The 18,387-nt window shown below is 37.2% G+C and overlaps 1 protein-coding gene across 1 annotated transcript in view; it reads left to right on the forward strand.

Moving 5' to 3' along the window:
• The window catches only part of LOC124554743 (src substrate cortactin-like), a 160,503-nt gene extending 143,147 nt beyond the window's left edge, over window positions 1-17,356 (forward strand). The window contains exons 11-12 of the mRNA XM_047128390.1: window positions 11,976-12,031; window positions 12,117-17,356. Of these exons, the coding sequence (XP_046984346.1) occupies window positions 11,976-12,031; window positions 12,117-12,197 (137 nt within the window). The 3' untranslated portion in view covers window positions 12,198-17,356. The remainder of the gene's footprint in view (window positions 1-11,975; window positions 12,032-12,116) is intronic.
• The last annotated feature ends 1,031 nt before the right edge of the window (window positions 17,357-18,387 follow it).

Raw genomic sequence — 18,387 nt, forward strand, 5'->3', positions numbered from 1 at the left:
CAGGACTGCATACGACCGAGGCACACAGGGCCAACACCCGGCATCATGGTGTGGGGAGTGATCTCCTACACTGGCCGTACACCACTGGTGATCGTCGAGGGGACACTGAATAGTGCACGGTACATCCAAACCGTCATCGAACCCATCGTTCTACCATTCCTAGACCGGCAAGGGATCTTGCTGTTCCAACAGGACAATGCACGTCCGCATGTATCCCGTGCCACCCAACGTGCCCTAGAAGGTGTAAGTCAACTATCCTGGCCAGCAAGATCTCCGGATCTGTCCCCCATTGAGCATGTTTGGGACTGGATGAAGCGTCGTCTCACGCGGTCTGCACGTCCAGCACGAACGCTGGTCCAACTGAGGCGCCAGGTGGAAATGGCATGGCAAGCCGTTCCACAGGACTACATCCAGCATCTCTACGATCGTCTCCATGGGAGAATAGCAGCCTGCATTGCTGTGAAAGGTGGATATACACTGTACTAGTGCCGACATTGTGCATGCTCTGTTGCCTGTGTCTATGTGCCTGTGGTTCTGTCAGTGTGATCATGTGATGTATCTGACCCCAGGAATGTGTCAATAAAGTTTCCCCTTCCTGGGACAATGAATTCACGGTGTTCTTATTTCAATTTCCAGGAGTGTATAATATTGCCTTCAAGTTCATTTCCTTTCTATGGTCCCTCTATGTACTCCTTTCGCCTTTCAGCTTTCCCTCCTTTGTTTAGTACTGGTTTTCCATCTGAGCTCTTGATATTCATACAGCTGCTTCTCTTTTCTTCAAAGGCCTCTTTAATTTTTCTGTAGGAAGTATCTATCTTTCCACTAGTGATATATGCTTCTATATCCATGCATCCTCTGGCCATTCTTTCTTAGTCATTTTGCACTTCCTGTGAATTTCATTTTTTAGATCTTTGTATTGCCTTTCACCTGCTTCATCAATTAAATTCAGTATCTCCTGTGATATCCAAGAATCTCTACTAGGCCATGTATTTTTACCTATTTCATTCTCTGCTGCCTTCAATATTTCACCTCTCGAAGCTACCCATTTGTCTTCTGCTGTATTCCTTTCTCTTGTTGTAGTCAGTCATTGCCTAAAGCTCCCTCTGAATCTCTCGACAACTTCTGTTTGTTTCAACTTATACAGGTCCCATGTCCTTAATTTCCTACCTCTTTGCAGTTTCTTCAGCTTTAAGCTGCAGTTACTAACCAATAAATTGTGGTCTGAGTCCACATCTGCCCCTGGAAATGTCTTGCAGTTTAAAATCTTATTTCGAAATCTGTGTACTATCATTATATAATCAATCTGAAACTTTCTGGGGTCCCTTCCATGTATACACTCTTCTTTCACTACACTTGAACCAACTGTTAGTGATGATTCTGTGCAGCTTTCTCCTTCATTCCTTTCCCCAGTCTGTATTCGCCTACTTTTTTTTTCTCTCTTCCTTATCCTACTATTGAATACCAGCCCCAGCCACAATTAAATTTTCCTCTAACCAAACTATCTGAAAAACTTCTTTTACCTCATCATACATTCTTTCCATCTCTTCATCTTCTGCAGAGCTAGTTGACATATAAAATTGTACTATTATGGTGAATGTTGACTTTGTGTCCATCTTGGCTACAATAATCCATTCACAACACTGTTCATAGTAGCTTACCCACTTTCCTATTTTATTATTCATTATTAGACCTACTCCTGCATTACCACTATTTGATTTTTGTATTTATTGCTCTGTTCTCACCTAACCAGAAGGCCTGTTCCTCATGCCATCAACCTTTGCTAATATCCACCATGTCTAACTTAAATTTTCTGGTCTACTTGCCCAGTTAAGGAATCTAACATCTTGTGCTCTGATCCATAGAATTCCAGTTTTGTTTATCCTGATGATGACATCCTCTGGAGTAGTCCCCACCCAGACATCCAAATGGGGGACTATTTTACCTCTCGAATATTTTACCCAAGAGGATTCTATCATCATTTAACCATACAGTAGAGCTGCATGCCCTCAGATCAAATTACAACTGTAGTTTCCCCTTGCCTTCAGCCATTTTCAGTACTGGTTGCGCACTTTTACTTGGCCCCTGAGTGGAAAATGGTGGGGGCAGAAGCTTGTGAACGACTCGTAACACATTGGGTGCTGAGAAAAGCCCCACCTCCTCCACTCAGAGCAGCCAGCTTTGAATTAATGCAACCCAGAAGTGACACAAAAGTTGTGGGCAAATTGCCTTCAGCCTTTTTGCTCATTTTTGTAAATAATATTAATAATCGCTACGCACAACACTCCACACTCCACATGGATCAACACAATATTGACAATGGTTAGATATTGTTACAATACACAGTACTGTTATGTAGCCAATGTTAGCAATGATTGTAACAGGGTGTGTACGACCCGGGAGATCCAGGAAAAACCCGGGAATTTTTTCATCCGGGAGAAAACCGGGAAAAACCCGGGAATTTTTTAGAATTCCGGGAATTTTTCATTGTTTTTGTTTGCAGTCAAATTTTTATAATTTTGACTGGTAAAAACCGATACTCTAACAAAGGATATTACTGTATCCCACTACTACAGAATAATACTGCGGCAATAAAACATGAATGAGAGAAAAAACGAAAATAAAACTTCAATTGCAAAGGAAATACGCCATATACAGCGACAAAACATAGTGCTCATACAAGCGTCTGCCAACAGCAAAATGTGTCAAAGGCTTTATGAAGACTATGCAATGCTTCGTAACAACTTGTTGCCTCCGATGAGCGTGACGTCACAACTGTTTACATTATATTCATTTTAGCAGTAACGAGCGGGATCATGTGCATGTGCAGCTTAGTAGTACCTTCTCCCGCTTCAGGCTACAGAAATGTGACTGTTGGCTGTGTAAGCAGTCGCAGCAAGCAGCTAGATGCTACCGGGAAAAATTTTACTGGAGCGCCCAAGTTGCCAGATTCATGCGTGCGCAGCAGGCCCAGATCGAGGAGGAGGGGGCCGGGGGGGGGGGGGGGGGCAAAATTCATATTCTTGAGGGAAGAGACCTTGTTTCACAAAGCGACTAGCATCCAGCACATGTTAGTCTATTCATTATTCATATGACTTTGAAATGCATTGCTGTCGGTTTTTTAAAATTTTTGAACGCATTCTAAGTTGATTTCTGAATGAATCGTAAGTTGATCTGTGAATGTGTGCATAGTGTACACGATGTCTCTGTCAGGGGAATCCTCGTCGCATGTAGAAACAAACTTTCCTACAGACAAAAGGAGCTATACAAGCTGAGCGGATTAAGGCCGAACGGATGAAGGACAACCGCTGTCTAATTGTGTGGTTGATTGGGTTTGCGAATGATGAGTGGTGTTATAATTACTTGCGACATCCATAGATTCAGACTACAGGAGTGGAAATAAACGAATAACAGGTAAGAAAGATTACGTATTACCTTCTCGGTGTATCCAAGAAAATGAAATTTTGACAGAAAATGTTTGGTCAGATCACTATACTAGTAAGGGCCAGTTTGTACAGTCCCCGGCTAGCAGCCGCGTTAAGTTCTATTCTGGAAGAAGCACAGAAAACACATTGTACAAACATGTAACAATGCGTGACTGGAGAATAATCGCAGGATAACTAAACCAGTGATTCCAGAGTTAGTGATGTTAAACTGCAAATAAGCTTTGACATTGGCAGGAATGGTTACAGAATTAGTGATGACAAGACTGTTTGTTAGAAAGAGGAAGGAGGAGAAACGGGTACATCACACAAATTATGGAACAATATGACGATTCCAAGTTTGTATAAAAATTTCATACTACTACTTTTTGATTTTGTTTTATCTAGCAGACAGTGCAAAATAGACGTAATCAGATCGGAAAACCACACCAGTCTTGGGTCCTATTTGTATTAACAGCTTTCTCAGTATTAGACAATGACATTTCAACTTTTCATGTAGCAAAACGTTTGAAGAACTTTGAGGTAATAGATTCTTTCGCAGAAAGGAAAGCACACCATGTAAAGCTGTAGCTCGATTAGAGAGCAGAATTCTAGGAGCTAAGGATTGAAGAAATGTGTATTGTCTTGCTTGTCTCATGTCTTTACTGGGTTTATGCATCCTATATTTAATTTTTTGTCACACAAAGCAGCAAGTTGTTAAGTGATTGGGAATAAAGAGTGCAAATTTTCTGAAGAGTTCTTTTTTTTTTAAAAAAAAAAGAGGGACAGGGTGTCCAACTAGCCAACTGTAAGCAGGAGAGGCACCACAGGACGTTTTAATTTCCACTGTTCTAAATATGATTTGATGGCATCCATTACAAAATATACATGTTTCAATTCCACAGAGCGAAGTACAGTGACGTGTGATTATATAATGCTGTGTGACGAGGCGAGGCACTGCACTTTGGCACACTTACAACCAAATAACACGTGTTACATTTCCTCAAACGCATGTTTTATGCATCAAACTCTTCAGAAAGACGTGCGCTACAAAATGAACATATTTTTGGAAATTCTTTCTTTCTTTCTCTGAGTTACAGTGGGGAAGTGGGTAGTCTCCACGTGACCCGTGTTTACATTTAGTGATTTTGCTGTTTCCTCTTCATTTACTGCTCTCACGTCAAATGAAAACAAAACAGATTTCTGTGACTGGGAGCTATCAAGTGAATTAAAATACATTCACATAATTACGGAAGGCTAAAATGTGTTACTAGTTGCAGATTTTATTTTATTTCCACCTTTCTGACAGTCGAGCATTAATTGCCTTGCAGAACAATGAAGTCATTTTTGTCGGTTTGCTAAAGAAATTTTCTTTTATTAATCTTTTCCGCTGAGGCAGACAATATATTTGAAACAAAGTTTTTAATTCTACACACTGTTCGCTGCATTTCAAGTGCATGTTTTCAACTTCTAGCACGTATGGCATTATGCCATAATAAAGAACCAAACATGAGATAACACAGTACTGCTACTACTAGAAAATTTACATCCCAAAAACCACATTGAAAACTTAATAGCAGGTCGTGGCCTACTTCACTGGGAATCTGGAAATACGAATGTGTACTTTAAATGTGCACAGTTTAGTATGGGTCCCGAAATTCCGATGCTCTTGGAGTATCCTCTGATGTCTTGTTTCTTTTATGTCATGATGTAAGATCTTTTAATGCTTTACACGTACGAGCATACGGGCTCCCTATGACATCGTAGCTGCACAAGCGCGGTGACGCCTGTCATCTGGCGCTCTCTGGCAACTGCAGAAACGAACCTATTTCTAAGAGGTCGTGGGAAAATATTCAGAATGGTGGTTTGAAAAGCATTTTTCACTCTCATTTAAAAATCAAGTCTTCGATGACGAGCCATTTAGATGAATTTCGAGCCCAGAAGATCAGAAATTTATGTCATTATTAAAAAATTTACTGGCACATTTGTGTGATATATCTTAAATTGTAATACACACATAAAAGACCAGCATTATATGTGAAATCTTAGCTTCTCTTGCAGCGTATTAATCTTATAGACCAATATTTCATGTGAAAGCTTTGCGTTTTGTGTAGCAACACTATGTATATTAATTTAAACCATTAACTTTTTCTGTTTGTGTGTTCGCTCTACTTAAAGAGTGATGTTGCTATTGGCTGACTACATCACATGTCCTAAGCTCTGAATACCCTCTGTCATCGGCTGGTGAGATCACGTGACATGAGCTACGACTGGCTTACAAAAGCGCATCGCAATCTTGATTTCAATGCTTCGGAAAGTAACATGCGGTATTTGGTGGAATTCAAATTTATACTTTCGTAATAGGAAAATATGCAGTGTACATGTTGCTGCACATCAAAGATCTTTCCAAAACGCATTTTTTCCCTGTGTTTTCACCTGGGAGAAAGTGTATTGTTAACCGGGAAATCCAGGAGAAATCCGGGAATTTTTTTTCCTTGTCCACGTATACACCCTGTGTAAGCATTCCAGAGTGGCAAGAAGACAGCTGACTTCCACCGGTCACAGAAAGGCCAAGATAAAGTGTGTGACCAATACCAGCACAGTAAGGTCATGTTGGCTGGTGTTGCAAGGCCAGATCAGTCAGTCATCCTGACTGTTGCCCCTGCAACTACTGAAATGCTCTGTCCCTCTTCAGGAACCACATATTTTTCTGGCCTCTCAGCAGATGCCCCTTCACTGCCATTGCAAATATGGTACAACTATCTGTATCTTTCAGGCACACAATTCTACCTCAATACAGCAAGATCCATGGTTCGTCTGACGCATATTCTTTGCAGTAAGTGCTACATAATCAATCTGAAATTCCCCTAGTAGTGGATTAGGTGATCTTCAGATTTTCTTTTCTGGGTAGCTGTCTTGTAAACTTTGTAGACATAACACACAACACAGATGATGTGCAAAAGCTTGTTATAAATTCTCCACTCTTATTTGTCTGACAATGCGCTGGTTGAAGTCCTACTATTGCTCTGTATTTCTTCTCCATGCCAGCCTGTCCATTAAAATCAATTAGTAAGATTTTCACACAAGGTTTTAGGATCTGCTTTTAGTTTCCTCTAGTGTTTTCCAAAAGTCTTCTACTGTATGAGAAATTTTCTTGTTTTCACTGTTAGTGGGAGCATGAGCATTTATCAAGGTATATGTTTTGTACCTTGAGTTCACGGTAAGAACTAGGATTCTTTCACATGGGGATGAAAAATCTAGAACAGAATCTAAAATCATTTTCCTTACTGTAGTCTCAAATGCTCATAAATCACATTTGGTTTTTATGGATGATTTTATTTTTATTATTATTATTATTATTATTATTATTATCTTTCCTTTCTCAGACGTTATGTCTGGTTAAAAATGGAAAGTGACGCGGACCTTGATCAAGCGTGACTTCCTTTTAACTGTACGGTATATGTTACATTGCATTTAGGAACTTTCGAGTAATTGAACATGTGTCAATAATTACAGATTTCAATATAATGGAAGGAAACATTCCACGTGGGAAAAATTACAGATTTCTGTAGTTGTATATATACGTTTGGATGTAGCTGTATTGCATTGATGTACTGGTGGATATTGTGTGGTATGACTCCTGTAGTTGATAGTATAATTGGTATAATGTCAACTTTATCCTGATGCCACATGTCCTTGACTTCCTCAGCCTGTTGGATGTATTTTTCAATTTTTTCTCCTGTTTTCTTCATCTGACCATCTCATCCTCTGTCATTGTTTTCCTTCTAGGGTGGTTGCAGGAAGCATATCCTGCAAAACACCTCTATTTGGATTTGGATTTAAATTATTTTCCGTGTGGCTAGCAGTGTTGTTACCATTGTGGACAGGCATATTTATATTATTATTATTATTATTATTATTAATAGTAGTAGTAGTTGTAGTAGTAGTATTGGAGGTGGTGGTGGTGGTGGTGGTGGTGGTGGTGTTTCACAAAACCTTTTCTTTCCCCAGGTATATATCCTATCAATTGATATGTGCGTTGGTTGGGTGGGAAGTAGTATGTGCTGTACATTCTTTATCTAATTTAGTGCGTAGCAAACAATGTTGTGTAACTGACAGCCTATAAATGTTGAGTATTGATTTGAGTATCCCAATGATTTTTTTTTCGTGTGGCTAGGGCTGGGTGCAAGTCTTTTGATTTGACGCCACTTACTTGTTGATGGGGATGAAATGATGATGATTAGGACAACACAACACCCAATCCCTGAGTGGAGAAAATCTCAGACCCAGCCAGGAATCGAACCCGGGCCCTTAGGATTGACATTCTGTCGCGCTGACCACTCAGCTACCGGGCGCAGACATCCCAATGATAAAATAATTGTACATTTAATCTGAAGAATTACGATTTGATCACACTCACTATCTCATAGTTTTAAGTTTTCATTGTTTTCTTTAGTGAGCTCATGTGAAAACCAAAATATTTAGTTCAACAGTACCATTGCTAGTTGCTTCTCTAGTTCTTGTAAATCTTGTGAAAATGCACTCATCACTAGGACTCACAATGTATAACATCATTGTAAATGTACAAAGCAAGTGATGGTTAGTAATATAGTGAACTTACCTTTACATTAAATTTTACATTATATAAATAGCATTGCATGGGCCTGACTCTGAGTTATGGGTAGGGGCCAAAAATGAGCCTTTATTTAATTGTAATACTGTATAATGATTTAAATCCATGAAATATTATTGTTTAGTCGTAATATGATTTATGTTGTTACCAAGTACATAACTACCTTTAAAAATTCATGTAAATATCCACTACAGTAGAGCTGAAAAAGATTAGCCGACAGTAAATTTCTTCACTCACTCTTAAAACCTAGCAAGTTACCAACTGTACCCATGTATCTGTACTATTGTTAAATTGGTGTAGTCTTTACAGAGATTGCTTTCAGTTTTAGTGAAGAAGATATACCAAGGTCAGTCTCTCTCTCTCTCTCTGTCTCTCTCTCTCTCTCTCTCTCTCTCTCTCTCTCTCTTTCCCCCTCCCCTCTCTCTCTCTCCCTCCCTCTCTGCCCCCCATCTCCCTCCTGGCTCTCTCTCTCTCTCTCTCTCTCTCTCTCTCTCTCTCTCTCTCTTTCTCTCTCTCCCTCCTTATGGTCAAGGTGTATTCCTTGTAGAATCCTTTAGTTGCATATCATTTACCTTGCAGGTAGAGGCCTGCTTCTCGCATACGCTCTTTTGACAAATGTTCAATTTTAGTGTGTGCATGTAGATTATTGACTTACTGTTAGAAAAAGTTTACATGATCTCTCATCAGCCAACAGATATTTTAATGCTGGGAAATTTTTTTGCATTTTCCTCTCTAGCATTAATGTAGCTGCCTTTAAACTTGTTAAAGTTATTGCAGAAACCAGGAAGTCTATTTTATACTGTATGAAACAACAGCTTAAAAATATCTGTTTGTGAAATACAATTATACAATGATCTGCGAGGTAGCAGGACTTCCATTTGTTAATGGCAGTTGATGCCAGTATATGCTATTGATAGTGTAGTTTCGGGTAATAGCATTGACAGTTCTAGAGAAAAGAAGTTACCAGAACATGAATGTGATCCACATTGTGTGTAAACAATCAATTCATTGTTACATATGTTTCTTGCTACTTGTAATAAGCAGGAACAGGCAGTAATTTCCAGAATGGTGAAGTATGAGAAAATTTGTAGAAGTTTTCTCAGACACACCCACAACGCAATTCGTCAAGTTTATCTGAATGTACAGTAAATAAAATACCGTATATATCTGAGAATATTAAAGGTGACTTGTAATCCGTAGTTACCTTCTATCAGGATGGAGATCACCTACCTTAGCCAATTAGAATATGAATGTTTGCAATTAATTTGCCTGCAGTGAGCACATTTTCTTGTTAACACATTCTTTGTATTAAATTTCTTGAACTGTTATTTGTGATCACGTAAAGGTGACTGTGGTATCAAGATAAGGCTACCCATTAATTACAGAGTAGAACTAGGGATGGTTTTGTAATAGTAACACTAAACATGCTGCAAGGAAGCTGGCAAGAAATGTCTTGAGAACTACAGGACAGGTAGTGTTTGCACCATACATGTGTGGCATGGAAGCTTCATTAAAAAGTTACAAATTAAATTTTGTAGAGTTAGTTTGTCTTCACAATTATTTCAGTTTGTTTTTATTTTTCATTCTAACACGTTCATAAAAAGTTTTTCACATCGAATACGTCTCAGAACAGGCGGCGATGTAAATTCGAGGTGAGTGAGGAATGAAAGAACAACTTGTATGTAATTAAAAAATAACTGTGAATCTGTGAAATCAGAATTTACTGCTCGGTTATATTCAATACTGATTTGCTCCGATCCATTCAGTACTGATTTACTCCAACCCAAGCATTGTAACATGCTTATATCCTTCTTGTGCACGCTGTTCACAAGACGGTCAAGATGTCGCTGCTCAAGTTTTTCCCACTCTTCGAAAGTGGCTCTCCTGATGTCATCTAGATTGTGTGAAGTGTTCATGTGATGACACACCCCAAGTATCAACAGGTTCCAAGCATGCCCTGTCAGGTTCTTGTCAGCAGAAACCACAGGCCATTCCATTTGTTTAATTCGTGACTTTTTGTAGGAAGGTGTTCGTGAGGTAGTTGCGGTATGTTCCCGCATTATCATCTCGAAAGACCAACACGTTGTAGAAATGTCAGTTCCGAGGTTAGTCAATATGTTTGAAGATCACGTCCCCGAAGCTATGCGACTGCATATCTGACTCGTACATTATTATCTGGCCACCGTGTATGATGATCGAGCATCAGACAATAATTCCTGCTCTCACTGATGAAGAGAATTGACACCATTGTTCCTAGTTCCATTCCAGGTGTTCCCTCATCCACCTACTGTGCAAAAGGTAAGGCGAGGGGGTTATTATTACTGTTGCTCATAACGTATGCCTAGAGGTTGTATTGATCACATGGGGATTACTGCGTACTGTCCAAGTATACAAAGGCCTCCTAGTTGCCTCCAATCAGATATTACTCATTTGTGTTGCATTCCCTACAGGGTACCTATGAATCTTAATTTGTGGATAGTGTCCAATGTGTTTTTGACTATGGATGTCCACTGAAATGTAGATCTTCAAAGTTTTATGTCTCACAAAAGCAGTTGAATGTTCGAATGACACTGCTGTGAGAATTCCGATTTGGTGGGCAGCTTCCCATGCCGACATTGTGCACACTGTCTGTGCTTGAAGTCACTCTTTGAGGCATGTTGACAGGTTAAACCGTGTACACGAACCACATTGTCCCATTCACAGTCATGTAGCACCTTGGATATTTAAACTCAGTCACACAGGTGACTGTAAGTAGTGATTTCTTGTGGTCAAAAGAAAAAGAAACATTTCTCGTGTATGCTGTACGGCAACCTGAATAAATTGTATGAAATGCATACTGTTGTAATAAGACCCACCATAGATGCTTTTTTTGCATTTTATTTTCCGACAAGAAGATATTTAAAACAGCAGCACTCGTGGATCTTATTACAACAGTATGCATTTCATGAAAGAGGATTCTGATTATAAAAATGCAAACTATGCAAGTCATAGTGGAGGTGCAAAATCCGTTTTGAGAATTTTGTAGTGGGAGATGTCAACGAGGCATCGTGTATATTAAAGGACCCAACTCATCATCATCATCATTTTTTCCTTTTGCATATGTATAAAGGTTGTTGAATAGATTATTGTAGCAGATGTTATAGGTTGTTCTCTACCTACTATGGTCAGATACAGTCTTAGGGATTTGAAATTAAACTATGGGTACATTGTGGTCCCATCTAAATGTCAAAAGAAATAAGCACAGGATTATATGAAAATTGAATGTATGCTATATTTTGTATTCAAATCAAATAATGGAAAGAGTAATGATAACAACCCACTGCATACCAGGGTTATTGAGCAGTTGGCAAGTATGTAAACAAGTTTGAAACTGTTACTTCTCTCTCTCTCTCTCTCTCTCTCTCTCTCACACACACACACACACACACACACACACACACACACACACACACACACACGCACACCCTCCCCCGTGTCTCTCTCTCTCTCTCACTCACTCCCCCCCCTCCCACCCCACCGTGTGTGTGCGCATGCATGCGCGTGTAAAATAAAACATGTATTTCTGTTAAGTCGGGGGAAGGAAATTGTGTAAAATCTTGGCAACAATTTCAGTTGTATTTATGTGCTTGTCAGCCACTCTGTCCTGAACTATGTGGAGAGTGGTTACCTTTATTTTTATGTATTCTTCCCAGGACTTTTTTGCGTTTAAATCATATCATCAATAGAAAGCTAAATATAACAAAGCCTTTGAATGATGATACAGTCAGAATATTATTGAGTAAAGACATGTAGCTTACAGCTAGTGTCACTCTTATTATCATTTGTCTGTCACACTGTGCAGCACAGAAATCGTCTTTAGTATCATGCACTGATACAAAAGTAATTGTTTTATATTTTATTTCTTTCCATTGTCTTTATTTCAGCTGCTGAAGATGAAATATCCTTTGATCCAGATGACATCATTACAGGAATAGAAATGGTCAGTACTTCGCATCCTTAACTAAAGTTTTATCATGTGTACATTATTCAGTTTTAAATAATGGTCATTCTTTTCTCCATTGCAGATAGATGAAGGTTGGTGGAGAGGGTATTGTAGGGGACAGTATGGCTTGTTCCCTGCTAACTATGTCCAGTTGCAGTCATAGTGATGTGGGGCTATAGTTCCGTTGTGATCCCATCAAAAATTATATTGTACAGACTTTTATGAGAATGTGTTGACATCTTCATTCACACTGGGTATTGGATTTTATGCATACAGAGTAGAGGTATCTTGATTTTTTTAAGTTGTTGTAGTATACATTTGTTCAGTATTTTAAACCCTTTACATTCTAAATTGCTAAGTAAAAGAGCAAATAAGTTTCAAGAAAACATATATTTATTTATTTATTATTTCAGATGTGTGTAAACTAGATACACCGTAATTTTTTACAGTATATCATTTGTTATCAATTCCGAATGATTTTACTAAGATTTTATACCTTTCATTTTTCACAGTTTTATTTTTTATTTTGAAGATTTATAATGAAAGAATGAATGAATGTGAACAAATAAGTATTACACTAAGAAGACTGTTTATACAACAATGGTTTATCATCTTGAATTAAAAAAAAAATTAGCTTGGTATATTCACTTCAAGGTGGTCACCTTTAAAATGTAAAGTAATATGAAACCAGCCTGAGAAATTCAATGAAGTTTTATTTGTAATAGGACCTTCAACCTATACAGAGTTTGATAAAAAAATTATGGAATTTTTATTTTCACCGAAAACTCGAGTTTCGCAAAAGTGGCATAGAACTTCTTGGCACTTAGTGACTGTACAATCTTGTTGCAAGAACTCAAAGTGCTCTACACCATTGAGATTGAAGAACGCAGTGTGCACAACCTTCAAATCCAGTTGAATTTGATGAGTTTTATCTTCATACACACACACACACGTTTCATCACCAGTAATGATTCTTTTGAGCAGTTCTGGATCATGATGAACTTCATTCATCATCTCCTAAACAGTGTTCAATTGGAATTGCTTTTTGTCAGAAGTGACGAGCTGCTGAATAAATTTTGCTACCATACATTTCATGCCTGATACCTGCAAAAACATTTTGCTTTATGTTAGCCAAATAATTTGCAAACTTGGCATCAATAATCATTTTCTTCATTTTTTACATTATTTTTTGTTGTCTTCAGTGTGTTCATGGCCATTGTATAAACATTTTTACCAATTGTTTTATTCATAGAAGTTCCAGCAAAAACAACATTCAACATTTCCAATGTGGTGGTGCAATTTACATCATTCTTAATGCAAAATGTAAGCAAATTCTTCATTTCATATGTTAAAAATCACCAAGCATATCAAAGCACACACATCCTTTTCAGTGGCTAGCGACAAGGTAAGCTTCAGTGTCATATTAAATAAGGGGCAAGTACACCACCAGAAAATGTCACCATTGAACGTGTACAATCCCACACTTTCTTAATCAAAGTTTATAAACAAATGCTTAAAATTTCATTATAGTTGTGATTCTTATGATTTTAAAATCAGCAGAAATAAGTGTATTTTCTTTCTGCTTGCACCTCAAATAATAGTTTTTGCTTATCTCTGTTTTTAGAATCACAGGAAAGTCTTATAAAACACTGATATCTTTACAAATGGTGGCTTCCTTGCAGTGAACATTTACAAATTTCAGCTACATTTATGTTAACCATGTATATTTATGCAACACACTGATCTTCTTAGAGTTACTTGATAACTAATCATATACATGCTATCCTACCTGAAATGGAAGACAGACCTTACACTCCTCTGAATTACTAACATACGCATGAATGATTTTCCAAAAGTACATTGAAGATACAATCATTATATATGTAAGATATGGCAAGTACTTAATTGAAAAGAAAGTGATACTATCTGTCATTTTGAGTTGAGGTTACCTTTATTATCAGTACTTTAGGAAATGAGTTAGAAGATTTTAAGCAGTTGTAACTTCAGATTAAACTGTTGCAAAAGAAACAGTAATCGTTTCTTTTTAGAACATAATTGGTAAAACCATTAAGGATGTTGTCTTACAGCCAAATAAGTTGGTATATTCAATTAGAGTAACTTGAAATGGCTATGTGCTACTTTGCACAATCATAAAGATGTTTTAATATTTTGAGTAAGTTGTTTACCATACATTGTCATATATAGTTATTGAATACGTTCTGTAACACATTTTACTTGTGGTGGAGCATAAGATACATATGTTCAGAAACAGTACTTAGAGAAGCTATTCTGTGGTGTTTAGAGACAGATTAGTGAATTTATGCTACTCAAACAATGGAAAGTCCAGGTTGGAATATCAACAATATTATGAAAAGGATAGATTGTTACTCACCATAAATATGACACGCTGAGTTGCAGACAGGGATGATGATGACTGACTGCACCGCAGCGTGTCACCTATACAGCGAGTAGCAATTCTGTCTTTTTCAAAATATTCTTAATAAATGCTAATGAAAGATAAGACTGTTCATAGTTGTAATGATATGCTTATATGCAAGTATACAAGTAAAGTTGCATAATTGAGTAGGAGAAATCTAAATTTTACACTGTATATGGTGGGGAAGGGGAGGCCATTAACAACGTGCAATTGAGAAACACAGCAAGAATTATTGCTTATGCTACTGCTGCCGTTATTGTTAATGGTAATAGTGGCAGTAGAGATTAAGCCTTTTTGTAATTATACAGGTATTAATTTTCATGTTCTTTCATCTCAATGTTACGACTTCAATTGATTGATTATTTACTTATGAAAAAAGGAAAAAAAAACTTCTGCAGAGCATATCTTTCTTTTGCTATTTCCACTCTCGAGTCATTGTTTAACTTATTTATTGTGCTGCATTAAATATATTCACTTAAACACACATACATTAAAAATAATAACAGTGATTGGGATGAGCAAGATCATCGTAAATAAGGTTAAAACAACATGTGAGCAAGGGCAATGCGATCCTGTAATACGGAGCCTAGAATCGGTAACGAATTCTGAACGTAGACGGGTAAGAAAGAGGCAATCGGAGTCATGAAACAAACAGCCATAGTCAAAATCCAATAATTTCTGTTGGTCTCAGGTACAGTATGCACAATTACACTCATCTGATTGACACAAAGTGTAAACAAAGAAGTGACAGAGAGCAGCCATGTCAGCTGTTATATGCTAGCTGCAGGTCATCCCACTAATTTATATCTTTGTGTAAATCAGTGACTGACTGCAAGCTGCCATCCAGTATTCATGCCGAGGTTGTGAAACTGTATACATATGGAATAAAGCTCTTTAAATCACTCGGTATTCCTGAATATGAGCTTTGTGGAAAACAGTGTACGTGTGAATGAATGTAACTCTCTCAGCTTTGTGAGGCTGTGTAAGAAAGTGCTTGCTTATGGAGGAACTCTGGCTTATTGATTGATTTACTAGCTTGAATGGCTTTATGGGGAAAACATCCTTCTCAAACGCAACTTTTAAACTGTTTTGAAAAGTGTTTAATACAGGCCGTAGACTTTGTATGGGAAGTGGTAGTGATAGTAACGATATGACTATGTATAACATTTATTTGCTTGACAACCATATAAGTGTATTTTCCTATTATATAACTTTTCCATGTTGAGAACTCAGTATACGAAAAAGAAGATTTTTACTTTCTGTATCCTATTGTATACAGGTGGATCTTGCATATGTTGGTCATGCTAGAGTTTTGAAACATACATAGTACTAGCGCTCACTGTGGATGTTTGAAATAGGAACAAGAAGATACACTACCATTCATGTCATGTAACCAAAGTCTCATAAGTCTTCCAATGATTGGTATTTAATTGGAAGCCTGAAGAGTGGTAGAGTAAGAGAATTGGATCATTGTAAATGTGCCTCCCCCTGTCCCATCTTTGTGTATTTTCCATAATATAGCATAGTTTCTTCAGGCATAGCATGATTATCATTTTTTAAATCCATGACACAACTGACATTGCTGCATGAAACATTTAACAGCCTTCAAACACACTGAAAATTAAAGAAGAAATAGATAACTGTCTATCAAGGGGGTTGCATGACTCCAGATGTATTTCTGTAAATGTCAGAAATTATTTTCATTGACCTGTAATCAAAGAGTTTGTAACATTCTTATGTAAATGGTTTTTGTAACATTTTGTTCTTGGTGCTGTTACTGTCTTTTTTATGTAGATGTCATTATTGCAAAAGCTTTGTTGCTCAAGATTGAAATTGTAAGCCTTACTAATAAATCCAAACTGTTCATTTTAGAGAAAGTTGTTTAGATTTCCCTAGTCTTTATAATGTAATTATTATTCATTTTAATGTATTTCTGTGATTAATATGTCATTAAATATTGCCAAATGCTGTGCACCTGCACCTTATGCATTGAATTGTTATTGACAGTTTATTATAGAATTCTTGCATTCTTTCAAAGTAGTTTGAGGTGCCCACTTTTTTTAACTCAATTTCCTCATAATTGTATGTTTCATGTAATGTGAGTACGTGTGTGATCTAATGCTTACCTGATATGTCATCTCCCTTGTATGTGTAGATGGTGAATACCTACACGTACAGATTTCAGGTGTTAATAGTCCTTTGGCAGTTTAGTTACTCGAATTTCAGTGCCAATGACATTTTCCCCAGAACTGCACAGCGTGTTGGCCAACATACTGATTAAATTTAATGTGTGTAGAATAAAAAAGTAGAGAGTTGTGCTGTTTACTGAAATCAGTATCGCACACTCCATCATCCATTTCACAAGTTTCATAATTCCAGCATTCTGAAGTTTATTTTTATGAAATTTTATTCATTTATTGTTAACTATTTTCATCACTTTCTAATAATTTTGTTTTGGGCAAATTTTTTATATCATAGATTGTAAAAGTTATTGTCTACCTGCAGTGAATGACCCTGAAAACTTTTAGGAACCAGCAATTATGTATGAAGAGAACAGAAACAACACTATATGTTAATAGTAGTGAGACATGGATTATTAGAGTGAAGTCTACTTTCAGACTTTCTGCTAATGTAAAATAACTGAAATATGTCTCAACACTGCAGAACCCATATGGTAGTTGTTAACGGTTAACAACATAAATGCTGCTTATTCCAGTAAGTGTTTTCAAGCTCAATTACAGTTTAAATATTTTCAGACTGAATATCTTTGTATAACAGTTGTTGGTACAATGTTGTGACATTTTTTGCTTTAATAGCATTGTTGGCCTTAAAACAATATTTGTAATCTAAACATGAATATAATAAAATTAATTTCATATATTTTATACATAAAATAATTGTGCTGGTTTTGTTCATATATCACCTCTACTTATTATTCAGAATAGTTTCTTGGGTATCATACCCACCCATCCTAAAAAAGGGGGGAGGGTAGTGTTTAAAATCTGTTGAACAGGGATAGTGTGTGTTTCTCTGCACTTCATCTGATGACTGGGCCATGAGTATTATGCATCATAGCAGTGACTGTTGCTGGAATGTATAAGACCAGAGATTATTTGAAAAACAATTATATCTACTGTGTTAATCTTTATTATTATACAAGCTAGTCAGAATTTATATAGATATAATTGATCCATTTAGTTATCTGTGAATATTGGACAACTGTAAACAAAGCACACTGGACCAGAATTGGAAGGAAGTGCAGAATGATGAACTGAAGACAAGCTGAAACTTGTACATCTCAGAGATGATACATTTTGAACTTATTCAGGTGGTTATGTCAGTTTCCACTGTTAATGTTTTGATGATCTCAGAACTGTCCTTAATCACCAGTCATTCTTCTGCATTGTACCAGAGCTTCCCAGATATGACCTTGGCTTAGGCAGCACAGTAAATCCCAATACTTATTCAGTTTTCATACAGTTACATCTCAGTGTTGCTCAGTTTTGGAGCTTTGAAGTTTTGTTTGCCAGTATACCAAGATGAGTACAATGCTACTGTCTATCTATCTATCTATCTATCTCTATCAGTGCACGTGCATGCAGGTGTGTGTGTGTGTGTGGGGAGGGGGGGGGGGAGTTTGTGTGTGGAGCATGCTGTTTTAACTGAAGAATCAGTTATAATAAAAACAAAATTTTCAAGAAATAAGTAATGTCTTGAAATTTTGAAGAACTGCAATTTTTTTACAGCCTTGATGTTTTTAGTTCCCTGACAAGCTGGAAAATGAATATTGTTTGTAAGAAGTGTTTGATTTGGTTATTTCATTGGTTACACAAAGAGGAATAAGGAACATTAGCAACATTTGTCAAAGGCATTGTTATTTCAGAAAATTAAAGCACTTGCAAGGAAGCATATGAAT

This window comes from Schistocerca americana, chromosome X (genome assembly GCF_021461395.2).
Source record: "Schistocerca americana isolate TAMUIC-IGC-003095 chromosome X, iqSchAmer2.1, whole genome shotgun sequence".
In the NCBI taxonomy this organism is placed as follows: Eukaryota; Metazoa; Arthropoda; class Insecta; order Orthoptera; family Acrididae; genus Schistocerca; species Schistocerca americana.